A 16,816-nucleotide genomic window follows, 5' to 3' on the forward strand; every position below is an offset into this window, starting at 1 on the left:
ATTTACAGACTTGTTTCCAGTGAAAACAATCTGTCAGTGTAATTAAAAGGTGTCTGAGGATTCCAGATGTTGTAAATGAAACCAAATAACATTAAAAAATCATCAGAATCATTGAAATACATCAATCTGGAATAATATTTCCATTGCAGACATGTAATAACATAGTTGTTTTTCAACTATCAAATTATATTGCTCCTAATACAGACCATTGCTGCAGGGATAATCGCACTGAAGTCACTGCATATTTAGAGTATTTCCTTTTCCTAACATCAGAGTTTACATAAATATCAGAATTCAAAAATACACCCAGAGGAAAATGTTGTTTCTCACAACCGTCTTTTCTTTATCTTATGAGAAATACATGAGATTCTTATTTTGAGCAAATTTAGGTCTCATCTCCGAAACTTTTCTTAGGGGAAAAAAGGAGCTAAACAAAAGATAAGCAGGAGATCTTTTCCTGAGCTCATATGTGTCTCAGAGGTTTTCCTCTTGATGATCATAAGGAACAACAAGGCTTTAATTTGACCACTGAGACAAATTTAAGATTTCGTTTAAGAGTTTTCTTCAAGATCTCAGCGTTATCTCAAGAGCTGATTATTTAAAACAAATTTAAGATCAGTGCAGTGAGACAAAAGATTTTTTAAGATCTTTAACTGGGCTCAAATTAGTCTTGGGCTGAGACGAGACAAAGTTTATTTGTTAGGAGCCGAATTTAAGAAAAATGAGAAAATGGTCAAAGTCAAAGTCAAGCTCATATATGACTAGTAGACAGGCTAGTCAAAGACAAAATCTTATTTTGAACTTTTCCTTTCCTCTGGGCAGTTTTCTTTTCTAAGGAGTGGAAAAGTAATTAATAATAAAGTATAACTTCAGAATCAACATGCACTGTTACATACGTAGGTTAATAAATAAAAACCTTAACACCCACCACAAAAAAAAATAAAAATCCCAACACAAATCAAAGAAAACTTTTTTGATCATTGACATACAATCACAGTATTTCTGCTGCAGAGAGGTGAGTGAGATTTGAATCAGATACAGAAATTAATGAGAGGCGAGGGTGTGTCTTTGGGCAAACAGCGTGTGCCAACACAGACGTATGAGCATGTAAAAAAATACTGGAGCTCAGCCAATGACTACTTAAGCAAGTGAACAATGCGACACGTCTGTGAAAACTCAAGCCCATTGTGCACTCACACATGTCTCCTGGCTGCAGTGCATTATGTTTAATTCAGACCACTTTTAGCAGAGATACTGTATTTTAGAGTTGGTTGAACGACGATTTAGGAAAGACGCCAATCTGTTTGAGTGTTCCTGACCTTGGGGAAACTACCAGCTCACTGCTTAGCTGATGGTTTTAACAAGTCATTTGTCCTGCTCAGACCTGCCAAAAACTGCAGTTCCTCGAGTGGCCATTTGACAACTTTACAGCAGAAATATACGTACATGTTTACAGCCTGGTACAATAGACAGTTTTGGTCTCTGTAGCTAATTTCCCTGTTTCTGACAACTGTACCGGGTTGTATAGTTATGCTTAATTAAGGGACATGGCCAATTTCAGCAACAGGTGGACGCTGTCACAGGTGGCTAGCCACTAGGTAGGTGCTTTATTCAGCTGCCTGACCTCCACTCATGCTCCATATATTTTTTGGATAAGCTGGGAGCTAAGCAGAGTATGATCATACTATGTGTTGCGTCCCTAATCTACGCTAACTGCAGCTTAACGCCTGCATTTGCACGAGCACACGTTCATCCTCTGTCTCCCTCTTGGACTTGATTGCTGCTAATGTCTTAGTCACACTACACGGTTTTGTCGGATTGCTGTGCCGTCCACATTACGCAACTTTATGTCTTGTAATTGTGAGTCTTGAAGTTGTCGTGCTGCACACTACATGACTGATCAGCAGGCCCTAACAGAACCTGCAGATTTATTTATTTTTTTACAGACACCATTCATTTAAGATAACAAAGACTACAGCAAAAATAAGCACCCAATACATTAAAAACAACCTAAAAGCAGAGGCGCAGAATCCTGCTGATAAGCGATAAGGGGTCACACATTACAAGATTTTTCACCTGGGGAATCCCCTGTGACTCTGCCTATTCTCCAAACTACATTTTGTCACCAAAACACATGTGAGAAGTGACATGAGAGTATGAATACTATGTGCAGCATGCTGTTATCTCACAGCGGGACTTCACAGCACTGCATCAGCACTGCTGGAGGTAGAGCTGTTTGAATGAATTTATAACTTTATCATTACTTTTTTTTTTCTATATTTGGGCTTTTCTGTCTGCTGCTCCAGTGTTCTTCTCTCTCTCTCCCTCTCCTCTCCTCACCTGGCCTGTGTCTGCTCTCATTGGTTGTAGCTGTTGCGTGGCTCCTCGCTTGTCCCTGGCACAACCAGATATTAAACCTGCTTGATATATTTTTTTTCACAGCGATCTTTCCCCATAGGAGAATCTGTCGATTTGCCTATGATCTCTGGCCTTTTGAGTGCAATCAGCAAGTGGAAAATCAGGGCTGAAATACTGTAGCATGAACTCGACTTAAGTGTTCATCTTAACTTGATCTTACTGTGCATTTTTACTCCTGAACACTGAGCAGCACTGTCAGCTCCTCCTGTCAAGAGCATTTGCCAAATGTGAGTCAGTAAATGTGATCTAAATGATACAGAAAGCCTGACAATAAAACCCTGTATTTACTGACTGCATTTTTAGGACTTTGAGACATGTTCAGAATACAGGAGGTGACAAGCACATCTCAATAATAGAAAACACTGCACTGTCAATGATCAAAAAAGTCACACAGGTTACAGCAACACAGGCAGCTACAGTAGCCAGGATATGACTAGACATACCAACATAACTCAGAGAAGCAGCACAACAGGGAAAGGCAAAAACAAACGGAGCTAAAATAAACACACCCCAAACCAAACCAGGAAATATCCAAAAAGCAACAAAATGAGCAAGAGGAGGGGAGGAGGGTGGGGAAGGAGGTGGGGGGGGGGGTGTGTGCTACTGTGCAGGGGAGAGTGCGGCTTGAGCTTCAGCGAGTGCTCAGGTGACTGAACATCTACTTTGTCGACGTTTCTCCAACACGTACAGACACACGGACAGCACAGACAGGGCCGAGGCACAGATACTGACCGGTTCACTGTCACAGTAACTGTCCCAGTGCAGTTGGCGGGCTGACTTTGTCATCTGGAAATGTTAAGGCAGAGTTTACAGGGGGGGCGAGGTTACGGTTAGACAGCAGCAGTCCAATGGAAACACATACAGTCAAACATGTACTCAGATTTATGCGCAGCTAAAACAGCGATGGAAGGTCGTGCTGTTAAGACAAAAGCAATGGATCAAATTTACAGCTCGGTTCATCACACACACACACACATATCAAGTAGTCAAACACTCAAAGGTATAGAGACACTGATGAGAGAGAAATTCACACACACTTAACAAAAGGCTCATGTAATGATCGAACACATTATGTCATTAAAGCAGGGTCAAAAGGTGAAATAAATGCTGCAGATTTGTAACACACATGCACATTAATGACTCTGAATGAATGACTGGCTTTAGTTTATATTACAGCTGACCGCTTTTTAAAGCGTACCATGAGTTTTTATGATTGATTTCCTACATTCCAGGAAGTCTCGTTCATGTATAAAATCAACTTGCCTGAGATATGAAATCTATCATAGCGTACAGCCTCTGTTTCATGTTAAAGTAACTATTCCCTGGTGTTCCAGGAACTGTTTTAAAATTCTTCTCCAGGTCTGTCATTTCAAAAACTGCTGTTGAAAAGCGACATTTGCAATAAATTATTAAAATCATACAATCCTTTCAACATGACCTCCTTGTCTATTCGTCTATGCCTTCTGGATTTTTTTCAGCATCATCACGTTCTTCATGCAGGACCTTCCAGGCCGTTTCTACAGTTCGCCTCATAACTAACAGGAACAGGGTGTTTTCTGTTAGAGTCTGCTGTGGAACTCCTTACCTGAGGAACTTAGCAACTAATTCTGTACCTATACCTTTTAAATTACTCCTCAAAACGTATTGTAGTAACAAGTTTTGTATTTGCTTTTGGGTCACACGCTTATTCAAATATTCAAAGTTTACAGTGTACAAGGGAGAAGGACTTTATGATAGAAATATATGATGACCATTCTAATGTTCTATTATATTTCATAAGTTGTTGCAGTATTTCTTGGGTTGGATTAAAACACATATTTGGTGCAAACTTTGGACACGTGAGAAATGATAAAACTTCCAGTTTCATATTTCAAGCATCTAAATAAAGTTTAAAGTCTCTGCAACATCATTTTTTACCAAGTATTTAAATGAATTCAGTCCAATTGTTGCTACAAAATGAGGAACTCAACCTAAAATCTTATGGCTCGCTTTGAAAATCAGCCGTTTAAATAAAGATTTGTGGTTAATTCAAAGTTGCAAAACCACAGGTGTGATTTTCAAAGCACAACGCAGCAAGAGTTATGATTAAAGAACAAGGTGTGAAAAATGAAAAAAAAACTGTTAAAAGAAAAAACAGAACTGCAACATGTTTACGTAGCTTGTAAACAAGTTGTCTCGACTGTGCGGTTGTGAAATCCATGCAAGAGCTCGCTCGTTTTTTTTTTTTAATGTAAACACCACAGAACAGACCGAAATGGAACAAAGAAGAGACACAGAGTGCAAGAATGTGTGTTTGTATTTATGTTTGCATGTGTGTTTCCTTGTGTGTTTGTGTGTTTGCATGTGCACATCAGTGGCCGAAAGGAATGGAAGGAATTCCCTGCTCCCTTCTGCGTAGGTGTGAGGATTTTGGAGGAGGAGTGCGGGTCACTGGTCGTCTTGGCGTGACTGTCGAAGCTCGGAGGAAGAGACGCAACAAGTTTTACACAACATCCACATTCCATATGTGTGTGTTTATGTGTTTATAGTGGCTTTGTGTCATGGTTATGAGAAACCTGTTTTCGTTGTGGGCAACATAAGCAACAGAGGCAAAGTGACAAATACTATTTTTGTCTCTGTCTTTCTGTGTTTGTCAGTGGTGGTTTGTGCGAGTTCATGTGACAAAGATAAAGTGAAAAACCCACACACATGCAGTTACACTCACAAAACACACACTAATACATTATCAAGTGAACACAAACACACACAGATGTCTAAAATAAAACACTCCTGTCCGTCTCTCTGAAAAAAGCGAAAAGATCAGACAGTGGCAGGTCTTGTGTTCGCGTGTGTGTGTGTGTGTGTGAGAGACAGAGAGAGAAAGACACAAAGAGACAATATGGCAGGTGTTGAAAGCCACCGACAGTGGAATGTGTTTCCTTTGTGTCCTGATTTCTCTCTTTCCTGTTTGCAGAGACACAGAGGTAACTGTACTTGCTTGGCTGGGGCCTTAGAACAACCAATACAGACGCAAACAAACATATATAACTGTACACATAAACAAACACGTCACAGCAAATAACACAAAAGTCACGAAGACATAAAAACACAAACAGAAACTGACAACAACCAGGCAAGGTCACTTATTGTTCTCTTATTTTTTTGTGTCTCATTGTGAAAGTCCCACCTGACTGAGGTAATGGTATTCTTCAGGCTTTTTGAGGTGAAAGGCTTTCCTCTCTTCTTCACTTGCTCCTGCCAGCAGGTAGTAAAACACATGGTAGTTCCTAAAAACAACATAAAAAAGAACATTTCCACTTTTGTTTAGTTGAACTTGAAATGAAAGCTTTATTAAAAATCTGTATTTTTGTGTGTTTTATATGAGCAGACCATGTTAAAAATAAAAAGGACAAAAATATTTCCATCTTGAAACTGTTAATTAGTTCATGATTAGAAAAAAATAGGACTTTAGCACTACAAGTAAAAAAATGAGCAAAAGCTTATCTACAAAAAACCACAACACTACTACTAAAAAAAAAAGTTTTTTAGCTTTTAGCATGATAGCTTACTGATGTCAGCAGCACAGCAAGCAAATTAAAATGCTACAATAGTAGCTAGACAGTAGCTAATGTTTACATAAAATGTTTATCTTATTTGCTTGTTAGCTACCATGCTAAACACTAAAATGTTAAGTTTGCAAGAGCAGGACATACAGCTAGTTTTGGCAGCCTGCTAACATCTAACAATAAATGCTTAGCATGTTACCACACTAACAGTTAGCTTTGTAACATGCTGATGTTAAAAATAGTAATAGTAAAAATAGTTACCGATAGCAGGACGTTAATATGCGTACAGTTAGCTTGGCAGCCTCCTAATGTTAAGCAAGTAATGTTTTGCATGTTATTATGCAAAGACTAACCTAAGTAACATGCTTACATTTAGCATATTCAGGTAACAAACAAATACATGTTTGAATGTCAGCAGGGTAATAGCTACCACGCCAAATACTATAGCAGAATTTTTCTATTGTTAGCTTGGCTGCCTGCTCACATTTAGTAAGGAATATTGAGCATGCTAACAGTTAGCTTCATAAGATGCTGTTTCTAAACACCTTAGTTAGCAAAAGCAGGATGGTAATGTGTTCAGTTAGCTTGGCAACTTGATAACATTTAGCGTAGAATATTTAGCATGTAAACAGCTTAGTAACATGCTTATATTTAGCATAATCATTTAATAAGCAAATGTTTAAAATGTTAAACTGTCACCAGCAGGGGAATGTTAGCATACAATGTTGTTGTTAAAGCGTTAATTTAAACCTAAGAAGAGAGAACTAGCAATGAGAATTCAGCCATTAATTTAAGAGGAATCCTCTAATTAAAAAAATCCAAACAAATACTTTGGGCTTGGAGATTTTACTTGTTAGAGCGATGTGTTGCATTGATTCCCTACAGACACATCGCTGACGTGGCTAAAACGAGAGCGAAAACTAGAAAAGAACAGTCATGCAAGCTCATGTATCTCAGTTTGTTGGTGTGTACGAATGCGTTTTTCTCTGACAGCATCAAGTTGCAGCGTAAAGGTTAGAGGTCAAAAGTGTTCAGCAGCTGTGCGACCAAGGTCCTCTTGGAATACACACACACACACACACACACACACACACACACACACACACACACACACGCTTTTATGGGTCTGGAGTCAGCAATCCATCTCAATAAGAGGTGGCTAACACAGGGGGCCCACTGGGAGCCCCCCATGGTGAGGTTAACCCTCGCCACACCGTCCAGCCACTCCAGCACATTAGTGTCACTCCCATTTAGAGCTCAACTCACTTCATGAACCACTTTGGCAAACTCAAACGGCAGTCTTTCTGAGTTTACATTCACTCAGATACACATTTTTTGCCAAAATTCAAAACTCTGTTTAGTTTATATTTGCTGCTGGGACATTTCTTTCTAAGTTAGTGAATAAAGTTTTAACTAAAGTGCAGTTCAAATGTCTGCAAGACTGATTCAACATAAAAGATCGTGCTGAAATTGCCAAGATTGACACAGCCTAGTTTGTTGACATACTGTCCATATCAGTGTTGATATAATATGTTATAGCACTCTCCATCTATAGTGGGGCATTGAGGTTTTTGCTCCCCTAAAGTTTAAGATGGAGCTGCAACACCCCCTCAATCCCGAGGCAAAGCAGGAAAAAAAATGCAGTTGTAGAATCGCAACAGACTAATTAATTTCATTGGTGTTTGAAATGACCAGAATACATTCTATTATACATTTACATGAGGCGTAGTGTGTGTTTTGTTGCTCTGAGGTGTTACCGGCCGAGCACACCGAGCGCTTTAATTAATTCAGAGTAGGAATTCAAACAGTTCTGACCATTAATGCAGTCAGTACAGTGGCTTGTGGCTCTGCCATCTGAATTACACACAACACAATGTCTGCCTCCAACTTTGTGTGGAAACACTTCAAAGTGTGCGCGGCGCTCTGTCAACGAGGAACCAAATGCGCTCGACTGAGGTTCAACAAGGCGTATGCCGCAACATTTGTAATCTCCGTCTATCCAAATAACTTCTGGGCGAAATGCTTGCTGAGATGGCAGCATATTTTGGATTGACGTTCAACAGTTGGCTGTGGCGAAATGAGCCTCTCACTGAAGAGAGACGGACAAAATCTCCTGAAGAATCCATCATAAATCAAGTGAGAGCTTTTTTCGAGTCGACCTTTTTAACTTTGAGTGATCACTGACTTTATTAGGCTGACTACACACCACATAACACGCTTTAACAAATTTTATTTTTATAATATTAAGGACTGCACAGTTTATACTATGTTCATTATAATGTCGATTGATGTTGAAATGGGGTTCATACACTCCCACATTTCTCCTTGTTACATATAGCGTCACCTGAAATATGATCAATGTGTTTGGCCACCTGAAATTTGACCTTAAGAAGAAGTGCATTGCCTGAGATACACCAGGATAAATATTAATCCATCTAACATTACATAGGCTGACATGTTCACCCCAATTTAGCACCCATGAGTATAGAGTATTATAAACTGCTGTTGGCTTAAAATGCACACAAGCGGTTCATAGATCGTGTATAGATTAATGCGTGCACAAGAGCTACTGGATGAATCTTGATAAGAAGTGTTTGAGGAAGTTGTCAGCCATCTGGACGCCAACATCGTCACGTTTTTTAGTGTATTATTAACCACTGCTCAGAAGTGAAGCAGCATGTGATCTGCATTTCTGAGAAGTGCTCACCGCTCATTGTGCTCCTGATAGACCAGCCTCGACTTCTCCAGGAGGTACTTCTCCACATACGCTCTGAAAAAAAAACAAAACAGTACAATAACACGATTAATTTCAAATCATGATTTATTCAGGAGGATGAAAAGTATTTGTGTCTGGTTTCTTACCCTCTCACGGTGCCGCTCTCCTGGTAGTTCACCTGAATGAATTTGCCAAAGCGACTCGAGTTGTTGTTGTGGGCTGTCTTCGCGTTCCCGAATGCCTGCAGGGGGAAAAAGAGGAAGACGTGGTAAGATGAAAACAAATCTGCACTGGGAAACATTACATATTAACATATGTTAGACACAGGTTTGAGCCAGACGTTTGAGGTCAAGTTCAGAGTCGACTTTAGGTGTGGATTATTTGTTTGTGGGTCAAGCGCACGGAGGCTTTGGCCCCGTGCCAAACATTGTCTTGAAACGCTGTCAGCCTGGCCGACGCAGAGCGAGCTTTTCCTCTTACATAGTTTCAAACAGCGTCAGTCCGAGACAGATTAATAACACGGTTTTAGGATCTATTTAAGTCAGAGTCAGACAAATTGCCAGAGTGAGGATGAAGGGGGTCGGGGCCAACAGCGGGCCTGATGGAAAAAAGCTCCTCAGTGAGTAATGGGATCCATGTGGCTGTGTGGAACATGTGTAGTGGTTGTGCTTTAATAAGACGGTCCAGTACTTCCCCTCGCAGCTCTGTTTATGTTGTATGGCTGCCTGGAGGGGAAGTCGTTTCTCGCCCTATATAAACCCTGCAGTTATTTGTAGCTCCGCCACAAGTAAACAAATTCCTCACTGAATCACTTAGAGCTGCCCCGAGCCCTGCGTCTGAGGAATGGGAATACACCCCTCCCTGACCCCACCCTTCACCAACTCCACTTACTAACATGCAGGCATTCTAGGAAGAGGCTAATGCCAAGCTAATGCCAAGCTAATAGGCAACATTATAGGGCTTCAGGCTAATCCCAAGGCATAAATTTGCAGCTGAAACTGCAACGAGTCAAGGGGTTCACCGAGTTCATTCTACAGATGCACAAATGCACTTTTTTCGGTTCCAATCTGTCCGACAGTCTAAGAGCAACATTTCTCAATACAATTTCAAGGATTTTAGGGATTTCAGCATCTACAATCCATAATATTATTAAAAGATTTAGACAAATCTCTGCACATAAGGGGCAAGGACGAAAACCAACATTAAATGCCCGTGACCTTCGACCTCTCAGGCAGGATATTGCTACATGGGCTCTGGAACATTTCAGAAATCCGTTGTCAGTAAACACAGTTTGTTGCTGCATCTACAAATGCACGTTAAGACTCTACCAGACGAAGAGAAAACCATTTATCAACAACGTCCGGAAATGTTGCCAACTTCTCTGGGGCCCGAGCTCGTCCGAGATGGGCTGACAGCAAGTGGGAAAGTGCGCTGCGGTCTGACGAGTCCACGTGTCAAATTGTTTTTGGAAACCATGGACATTGTTTCGTCTGGGCTAAAGAGGAGAAGGAGCATCCAGACTGTCAGCAGCCCCAAAGTTCAAAAGCCAGCATGGTGATGGTATGAGGGTGTGTCACGTCTGTGAAGGCCCCATTAACTCTGAAAGGTGCATACGAGCTGCAAAAGACATCACTGCTTATTTCAGCAAGACAATGCCAAGACACATTCTGCATGTGTTACAACAGCGTGGTTTTGTAGTAAAAGAGTTCAGGTACTATACTGACCTGCCTGCAGTCCAGACCCGTCAACCCGTCGACCCCCAATTGTGTGCAATATGAGGTACAAAATATGATTCTGCAGGCTCCAAGCAGCATGTCTGCCACTCTATTCATCCATCTGTCTTTCACTTCCTTTCCTCATCTCCCTTTCTATCTCTGGCTGATCCTCACACACAAATATATAAACAGCAGTCAAACAAATTAACTCCAGAAAAGGCCAAGACGACTGTCAAAAAAACATCAGACTACAGAATCTGGATCGCGACGTGGATCAGTGACGTGAGTCCAGTATCAGAGGAGTGAATTACGTCAGTATCTGCGCTGGATCACAACTCTGACTCATTCATTCATTTGACTTTAATTACAAAACCATCTTGCCTTTTTGTTTCAGGGTGGGCCATCGCTGGCGAGCTGCTGCGACACAGAGGAGGAAATTAGGACACGGATCTTTTCCAGCCACAAACAAAGCCTCACAAGGAAAAGCGGTAAGAAAGTGAAATCAAATGAGTCAATAATAGCTGACTCATGGATTACAGTGTGTTTCAGTCGCAAATACACAAAGGGTAACGGCACATAGGACAGTTCTTTGTAAAAGACCTATAGGGAAATAAAACAGGACAAACATTCAGTAGAAACAGAGTTCCTTAAGTTTCAAAAAGACCATTATCAGCACAATTTAAGACCTTTTTTACATCCATATTAAACTTGCACTATGCCATATTAGATTTAAGTAACACATTCAAGAACAATTTTAACTTATTACTTATAAAAATGGCTATTTTTGATGACAGGAGACGCCATGTTAGGACACCCATCACATCGTGACACTACCTGGTGCTCCTATAAATTCTGACCAGGCTACATGTTTTGCATTGGTGGTTATTGGTCCCGTGTTGATTTTTGTTCATGCTGTAGTTGTTACTGCATGATTAATACATTTTTTTTCCCAAAGACACTTTAAAAAGTGAAACTGTAGTTGATGCAACTTTATAAAAGTAACTTTAACTTTATAATCCAATATATTTTTAAGACTCTTCAAAGTTCATAAGACATTTTTAAGGCCTAAAATTCAGATTATTGGACTTTAAGGACCCATGGAAACCCTATGAAAACAATTGCAACAAAACTGAAACTCTTCAGACTTCAGACCAGTGCTCCATTTCCCAAATGCATCATAGGATTTCAATGATCTTTGTCCCATTTCAAGTCTATGGGCAAAGATCCTCATACCATTAAGATGCTTTTCAAGGCCCAAGAGAACCCAGGACGCTTTGGCCTGTCTACTCCTGTCTGAGCCTGGCTCAAACAACTGGATCACAGCAATGAACTCGCCCTTCATTTATGACTCACCAGGCTGAACAAATCATTAAAATGGGCAGATGCTGTGGAAAAACATATTCAGCTCTACTGTCTGGACAAAGAAAGAGCAGCACGAGGTCAAACCGAGGAACAGTGACAATACAGCTCAGAAACGTGGGCTTTAAATCGTGATCCCTGATGCAGCTGATATTCCCGCAGGAGCTGGTATTCTGTTCATCACTCCATGCGTCTGTGAACTGGATAACCAGCCTGGTTCAGGAACCACAGGGCAGACAAGGACAGACTACCATCAGTCCCTAAGTAGGAAGAACTTCCTGAATGCACAGCCAATAAAAACCAAGCGCTAAAGATCATAACAACAACCTGCTCGCAGACATGGTGAGGAACTCGGGTCAGACGAGTCAGATAATGGACCTTTTGGTGTTGTTTTTTATTAAACGGCTTGACATTCAACATTTAGTGTTGAGCCGGCAGGAAGCAGGATGTGGAACAACTAAAATACCGAGAGCTGATTTATGCTCAGAACAGTTCAGTGTATTCATCCACCTGGTCTGTGTAAAAAAGATGCATAGTTAAAGAAGACATTTTTATAGCCGACAGTTTGTATTCTTTCTAAACTTGGCTAGCTCTATATCAACGGCAATAAAACACAAATCTCGCCACAGAAGGGACAATATGCCATAACTGAACTCCGGATCAGACTGAGCTTCTTACCAACATACAAGAACAGTTTAATCAACTTAAAATTACAACATGCATGCAAAATAAACTGAAATAAGTCACTACAGAGAGAACTAGCTGTTATTGGGTCACTTTCAAAGTCAAAACAAAAGAAAAAAGTCCATTTCAGTTTCTGAGAATCAGATGCGATATTGCCACCTTTCGTCACAACATCAGAAGTATTTCCTCTGCAGCAAAGCAATCTATAACAACATGTGAAAAGACAAAAATATCCATCAGTAACAATGAGAGAGCAGATCTCTACCAGACAACAGATGGTGAAGCACCTACTGCAATGCCATCACAACTGCCAGATGCAAACAGCGGATATTTGCAAAGTTGTGAACAATGTTTTTTGTATAGAATAGTCTCAAATTTCTTTAAAAGGGATAGTTCTTCTGCGTGTTAATATCTTATCTTAATTCACTGCATGCTAAAGAGATAGTTCGGATTATTTGATGTAGGGCTGTATGAGGTACTTATGGATATTATATAGATGGCGGTTTACATGCCAGGGTCAGCAGAACGCATTTTGGCCACCTTGAAAAAATGAATATCAGTTTAAGTGTATGCAGACAGGCAGCCTTTTCTGATGGGAATCTGCTGTTACAGAAGACAAATACTGCTCTCTCTCCAAAGCAACCAAACTCCATAGTTGAAATCAGTCATTTTACCCCTCAGAATACAGTAGTTGCTGGTCTACGGCTGCCTTGATCTGTTAGTTTGTTTGTGTTATTGTATGACTTTAAAAATTCTTTTAAAACATCAAACTCACACAATAACACAAACAAACAAACAGATCAAACAGAGCAGCTGTAAACAAGTCCCATGTTATGAGAGGTAAAATTACTGATTTCGCCTATGGAGTTTGGCTAGTTCAAAGACAAGTGGCTGAAATACCTTTTGTTGCAGCAGCTCATTGCTCAGTGTCTGTGCTTCTCTCTGCTTCTCCAAATCAGTGACGCACCGACCAGCATCTACTGCAGCTAATACACTGAGTGTTCAAAAACCCGGACTATCCCTTTAAGATGCACAGAATAGTGTACTGCCATTGTAACCGGGTGACAAGACTTCGAACTGTCAAAATAACTGAACTGAAAAACAAGAAATAAATGAAAATAAATAACAAAATGAAAAACATAAATAAACACAAAACATAAGGCAACACAACATGCGGCACAATAACCATTTTATTTTGATTATTTTATTTTAATGATCGTGGGAGGCCAGAATCATGATTGAAATAAGATTAGATCACCCAGCCCGACTCCTAACTGTCATTGAGAAACAATAAACAGGACGATGAGTCAAAACATCTCATCTTGAGCTAACTATAGTCCATGAAAGATGAATGGATGTAACACACACACACACACACACACACACACACACACACACACACACACACACACACACAGACATTTGAACACTTAGGCCTGGCTGAGATAACAAATTTGATTTTTTCACCCAAACTGACCCCAAATATCTGAATGCAAAGCAGCAGCAAGACAAGTCGAGCTCTCAGTAACTCGTTCTCAACTGCAAAAATTATTTTACTGCACTCTTGCTCTTTCCACCTCCGCAAACAACCCACAACAATGCAAATTTGTTCCTGCCTCTTCTCCGATGGGAGTTGTCAAGAAGTTATTCTGGGAAATGTAAGTCGCTAACTTCAGCTCCAGCAGACGAGGCAGGTCGAGGCAAAGTGAGAAAGACTGAAACATAAATTTTCACAAGATTTCTAGCAGTGGAAGAGTCTCTGAGGGTGGATCCTTCCCCCCCTTTCGAGTGGTCACAAAGACTCAAAGGGAGCTAAAACTGTTTGTACAGACATGATTCTCCACACCACTTCAGTCACTCCAGCAGGTCAACAACATTATTCTTGGCTTCAGACCACGGACGGAGCCAAAGGCAGACCAATGACAGACTTGAGATGGTGCCAGCGTGTTCTGGGTGTAATGTGTCTGTCTGCAGGCTCGGTCAAAGTCGTTCAGAGGGGCTCAGACGCAGAGAGAGAGAGAGAGAGAGAGAGAGAGAGAGAGAGAGAGAGAGGACGCCGCAGGGCTGGTGTGATGTTTTTATTAGTAAAGTACTCTGTCCATCCTCATGCCAACACTCGTACACGTGTGTTGAGTAATGTGCTCACTGTGAGAAAACCTTTTAATTAGATGTCTTTCACTGCTGTTTTCGAAATCAATCAACTTTCATTTTGGAGGGGGAAGTGAACTCACTGACCCCATTTATTCTCCCTCCTGATCTTATGATAATTTCACTCAGCGTAGTGACCAATCCCGATTATTTCCAGTGCTTTCTTTCCAATTTTGAATGAATTAGGCTACTCTCTCAGGTGGCGGTTCCCAACCTTTTATCTGATGTACCCCCAGATCCCTGTCAGATGAGCTTCAGTGCAATTTTATGGACACAACATGTTATGTTCAGAGTGGATTAAAGAGTTGTAAAATAAGATTACTGGTTTAGGAAGTTTATTTTTCCACTTTCTTTAGTTCCTTTTAATCTTTGTCTTCACACGATAACTTATGGCCACCAGCTTTTTAATTACTTCAACTTTCTTTCTGTTTTGTCAATCTGTTTTGCACGGTGGACGGCTCAAAATGCTGCAACACCCATGAGCCTCGGCTGCCGCTGTCATTGCAGTAGCGAAATTAAAACACTTGAGTGCATTTGGGAACAAAACATGACATCATAGCGTCTGAATTTATCCAAAACCGACCGCAGAATTTAAAGCAGAATTGATTCAAACAGCAGACTGTGTTTTCAGTTTTCTCAGCACCGCCATTAGCGATGCATGTAACAGAGCTTTGAGCTTGTTGATTGGATGTTTCTTGCTGAAATGCAATGAGTTGTAGTCAGCTGAAGTTTTTATGTGCTCAGGTTTCTACCTTCAACTTTTTTTTAATAAAAAAAAAATATCCTCTAAGGCAGTCATTAATCTTTTCCACTGATTATTTAACCAACATTTAACATTATTTATGGGAAAGATTAATTAATTCCAGAACCAGAGGGGCTCAAAATAGCTCCTGCCACTTTGCAACTCAGTTATTTAACAATAATGATCAGTGTTTCCTGTGGAACAAGAGGTTTGCTGTGAGGGCAAAGGGGTCTGCAGCACCTCCTACTACCTGATATCATAATAATGAAACTATAGCGTTTTCCCTTTTCTTACTGGGATTCAAGCTATTATGGTAGGAAAGAAGATTTGTTTTCTTTTTTATCTGTTCATTATCATATGTATTTGCCCATTATTCCTTGTGATGCTGAACTTTTCACACACAAAAACATTGAGAGGTTTCAGAAGGTTCACATTTACCGGTGAACCCACTGATAGTTATTTAAAAGTACATATTGTTAGAAAACTTTTTTCATATCCTATTCCTGAAATTGATGATGTTTAGACATGTCTCTGTCTTTCCATGTCTCTTTTTTCAGTGGGTTTGGGTCAAGTTTGCATTTGTACAACTTGTAGCAGCAACAGCTGGACATTTTATCTGACTCAGTCTGGCAGGATGCTTTCTCTGTTCGGTCGGCCTATCATAGCTGGTAGTTTACTGCTTCTTTGAACATCAGATCCATCTCTTAATATTAGAGATGGCTCCATACCACTTTTTCAGGTCCAACACCGAAACCGCAACCTTGAGTATCTGCTGATACAAATCCAATACCATCTACTTCCCTCTCTTAACCAACTAAGCTGTTAATAATACACTTGTATATATGCAATTTTTTTGACCTAGCCCTACAACTGGGAAAGAAATACAGTCTACATGACTTTTTATTTAATTTTTTTTGGATCGGCACATCCCTACTTGTTACCTAATACATCACATCACTATTTTTGCCAAAAAATAAATGTTTGCATTAGGAATATACAGGATGATGTGCAGGGTCATCAGCCTCTGCAGGAAAATTGCAGACGCTTCTTTTCTAGGAAATCAATTAGACTTCCAGCGCCGCTTCACACTGAGGAAATCAGTTCAGATTCTATTAATGCTTCTGTCTGCAGAGAGGTAATTAGGTCTTTGTCCGCCTTTGTATGATCTGTGAGGAGCAGAGGCACAGGGAGGAGAGGAGAGGAGAGGAGAGGAGAGGAGAGGAGAGGAGAGGAGAGGAGAGGAGAGGAGAGGAGAGGAGAGGAGTCAGCAGAGAATAGTTTCAGACGGATGAAGAGGTCACGCTTGGCTCTCAGATAGAAAGTGCGGACAAAAGACCGCTTGATTTAACTCACAAAGGGGATTATCTTTTAGTGAGTCATTAAATGCTTCGGGGTTACAAATGAATTTCCATGCTGGGTTGTGTTTAGAGGTCATGTGACAGCGTGGTCCCAAAATACACAGAGAAAGGCTTTGTCTGAATTTCAAAGT

At 40.4% G+C, this 16,816-nt stretch overlaps 1 protein-coding gene across 12 annotated transcripts in view; it reads right to left on the reverse strand.

Annotated features, from left to right (window-relative positions):
* Positions 1 to 16,816, reverse strand: part of myo9aa (myosin IXAa) — a 160,490-nt gene that overhangs the window by 66,390 nt on the left and 77,284 nt on the right. For 9 of the 12 annotated variants that reach the window (XM_084739993.1, XM_084740376.1, XM_084739754.1 and 6 more), the window contains exons 3-6: positions 8,826 to 8,920; positions 8,671 to 8,733; positions 5,585 to 5,684; positions 3,151 to 3,204 (exon numbers count right to left, since the gene is read on the reverse strand). In XM_084739993.1, the coding sequence (XP_084596119.1) occupies positions 3,151 to 3,204; positions 5,585 to 5,684; positions 8,671 to 8,733; positions 8,826 to 8,920 (312 nt within the window). The remainder of the gene's footprint in view (positions 1 to 3,150; positions 3,205 to 5,584; positions 5,685 to 8,670; positions 8,734 to 8,825; positions 8,921 to 16,816) is intronic. The other 3 variants (XM_084740127.1, XM_084740214.1, XM_084740552.1) reach the window with 1 other exon arrangement.

Source organism: Lutjanus erythropterus, chromosome 1, assembly GCF_056507025.1.
Source record: "Lutjanus erythropterus isolate fLutEry1 chromosome 1, fLutEry1.hap2, whole genome shotgun sequence".
Lineage (NCBI taxonomy): Eukaryota > Metazoa > Chordata > Actinopteri > Lutjaniformes > Lutjanidae > Lutjanus > Lutjanus erythropterus.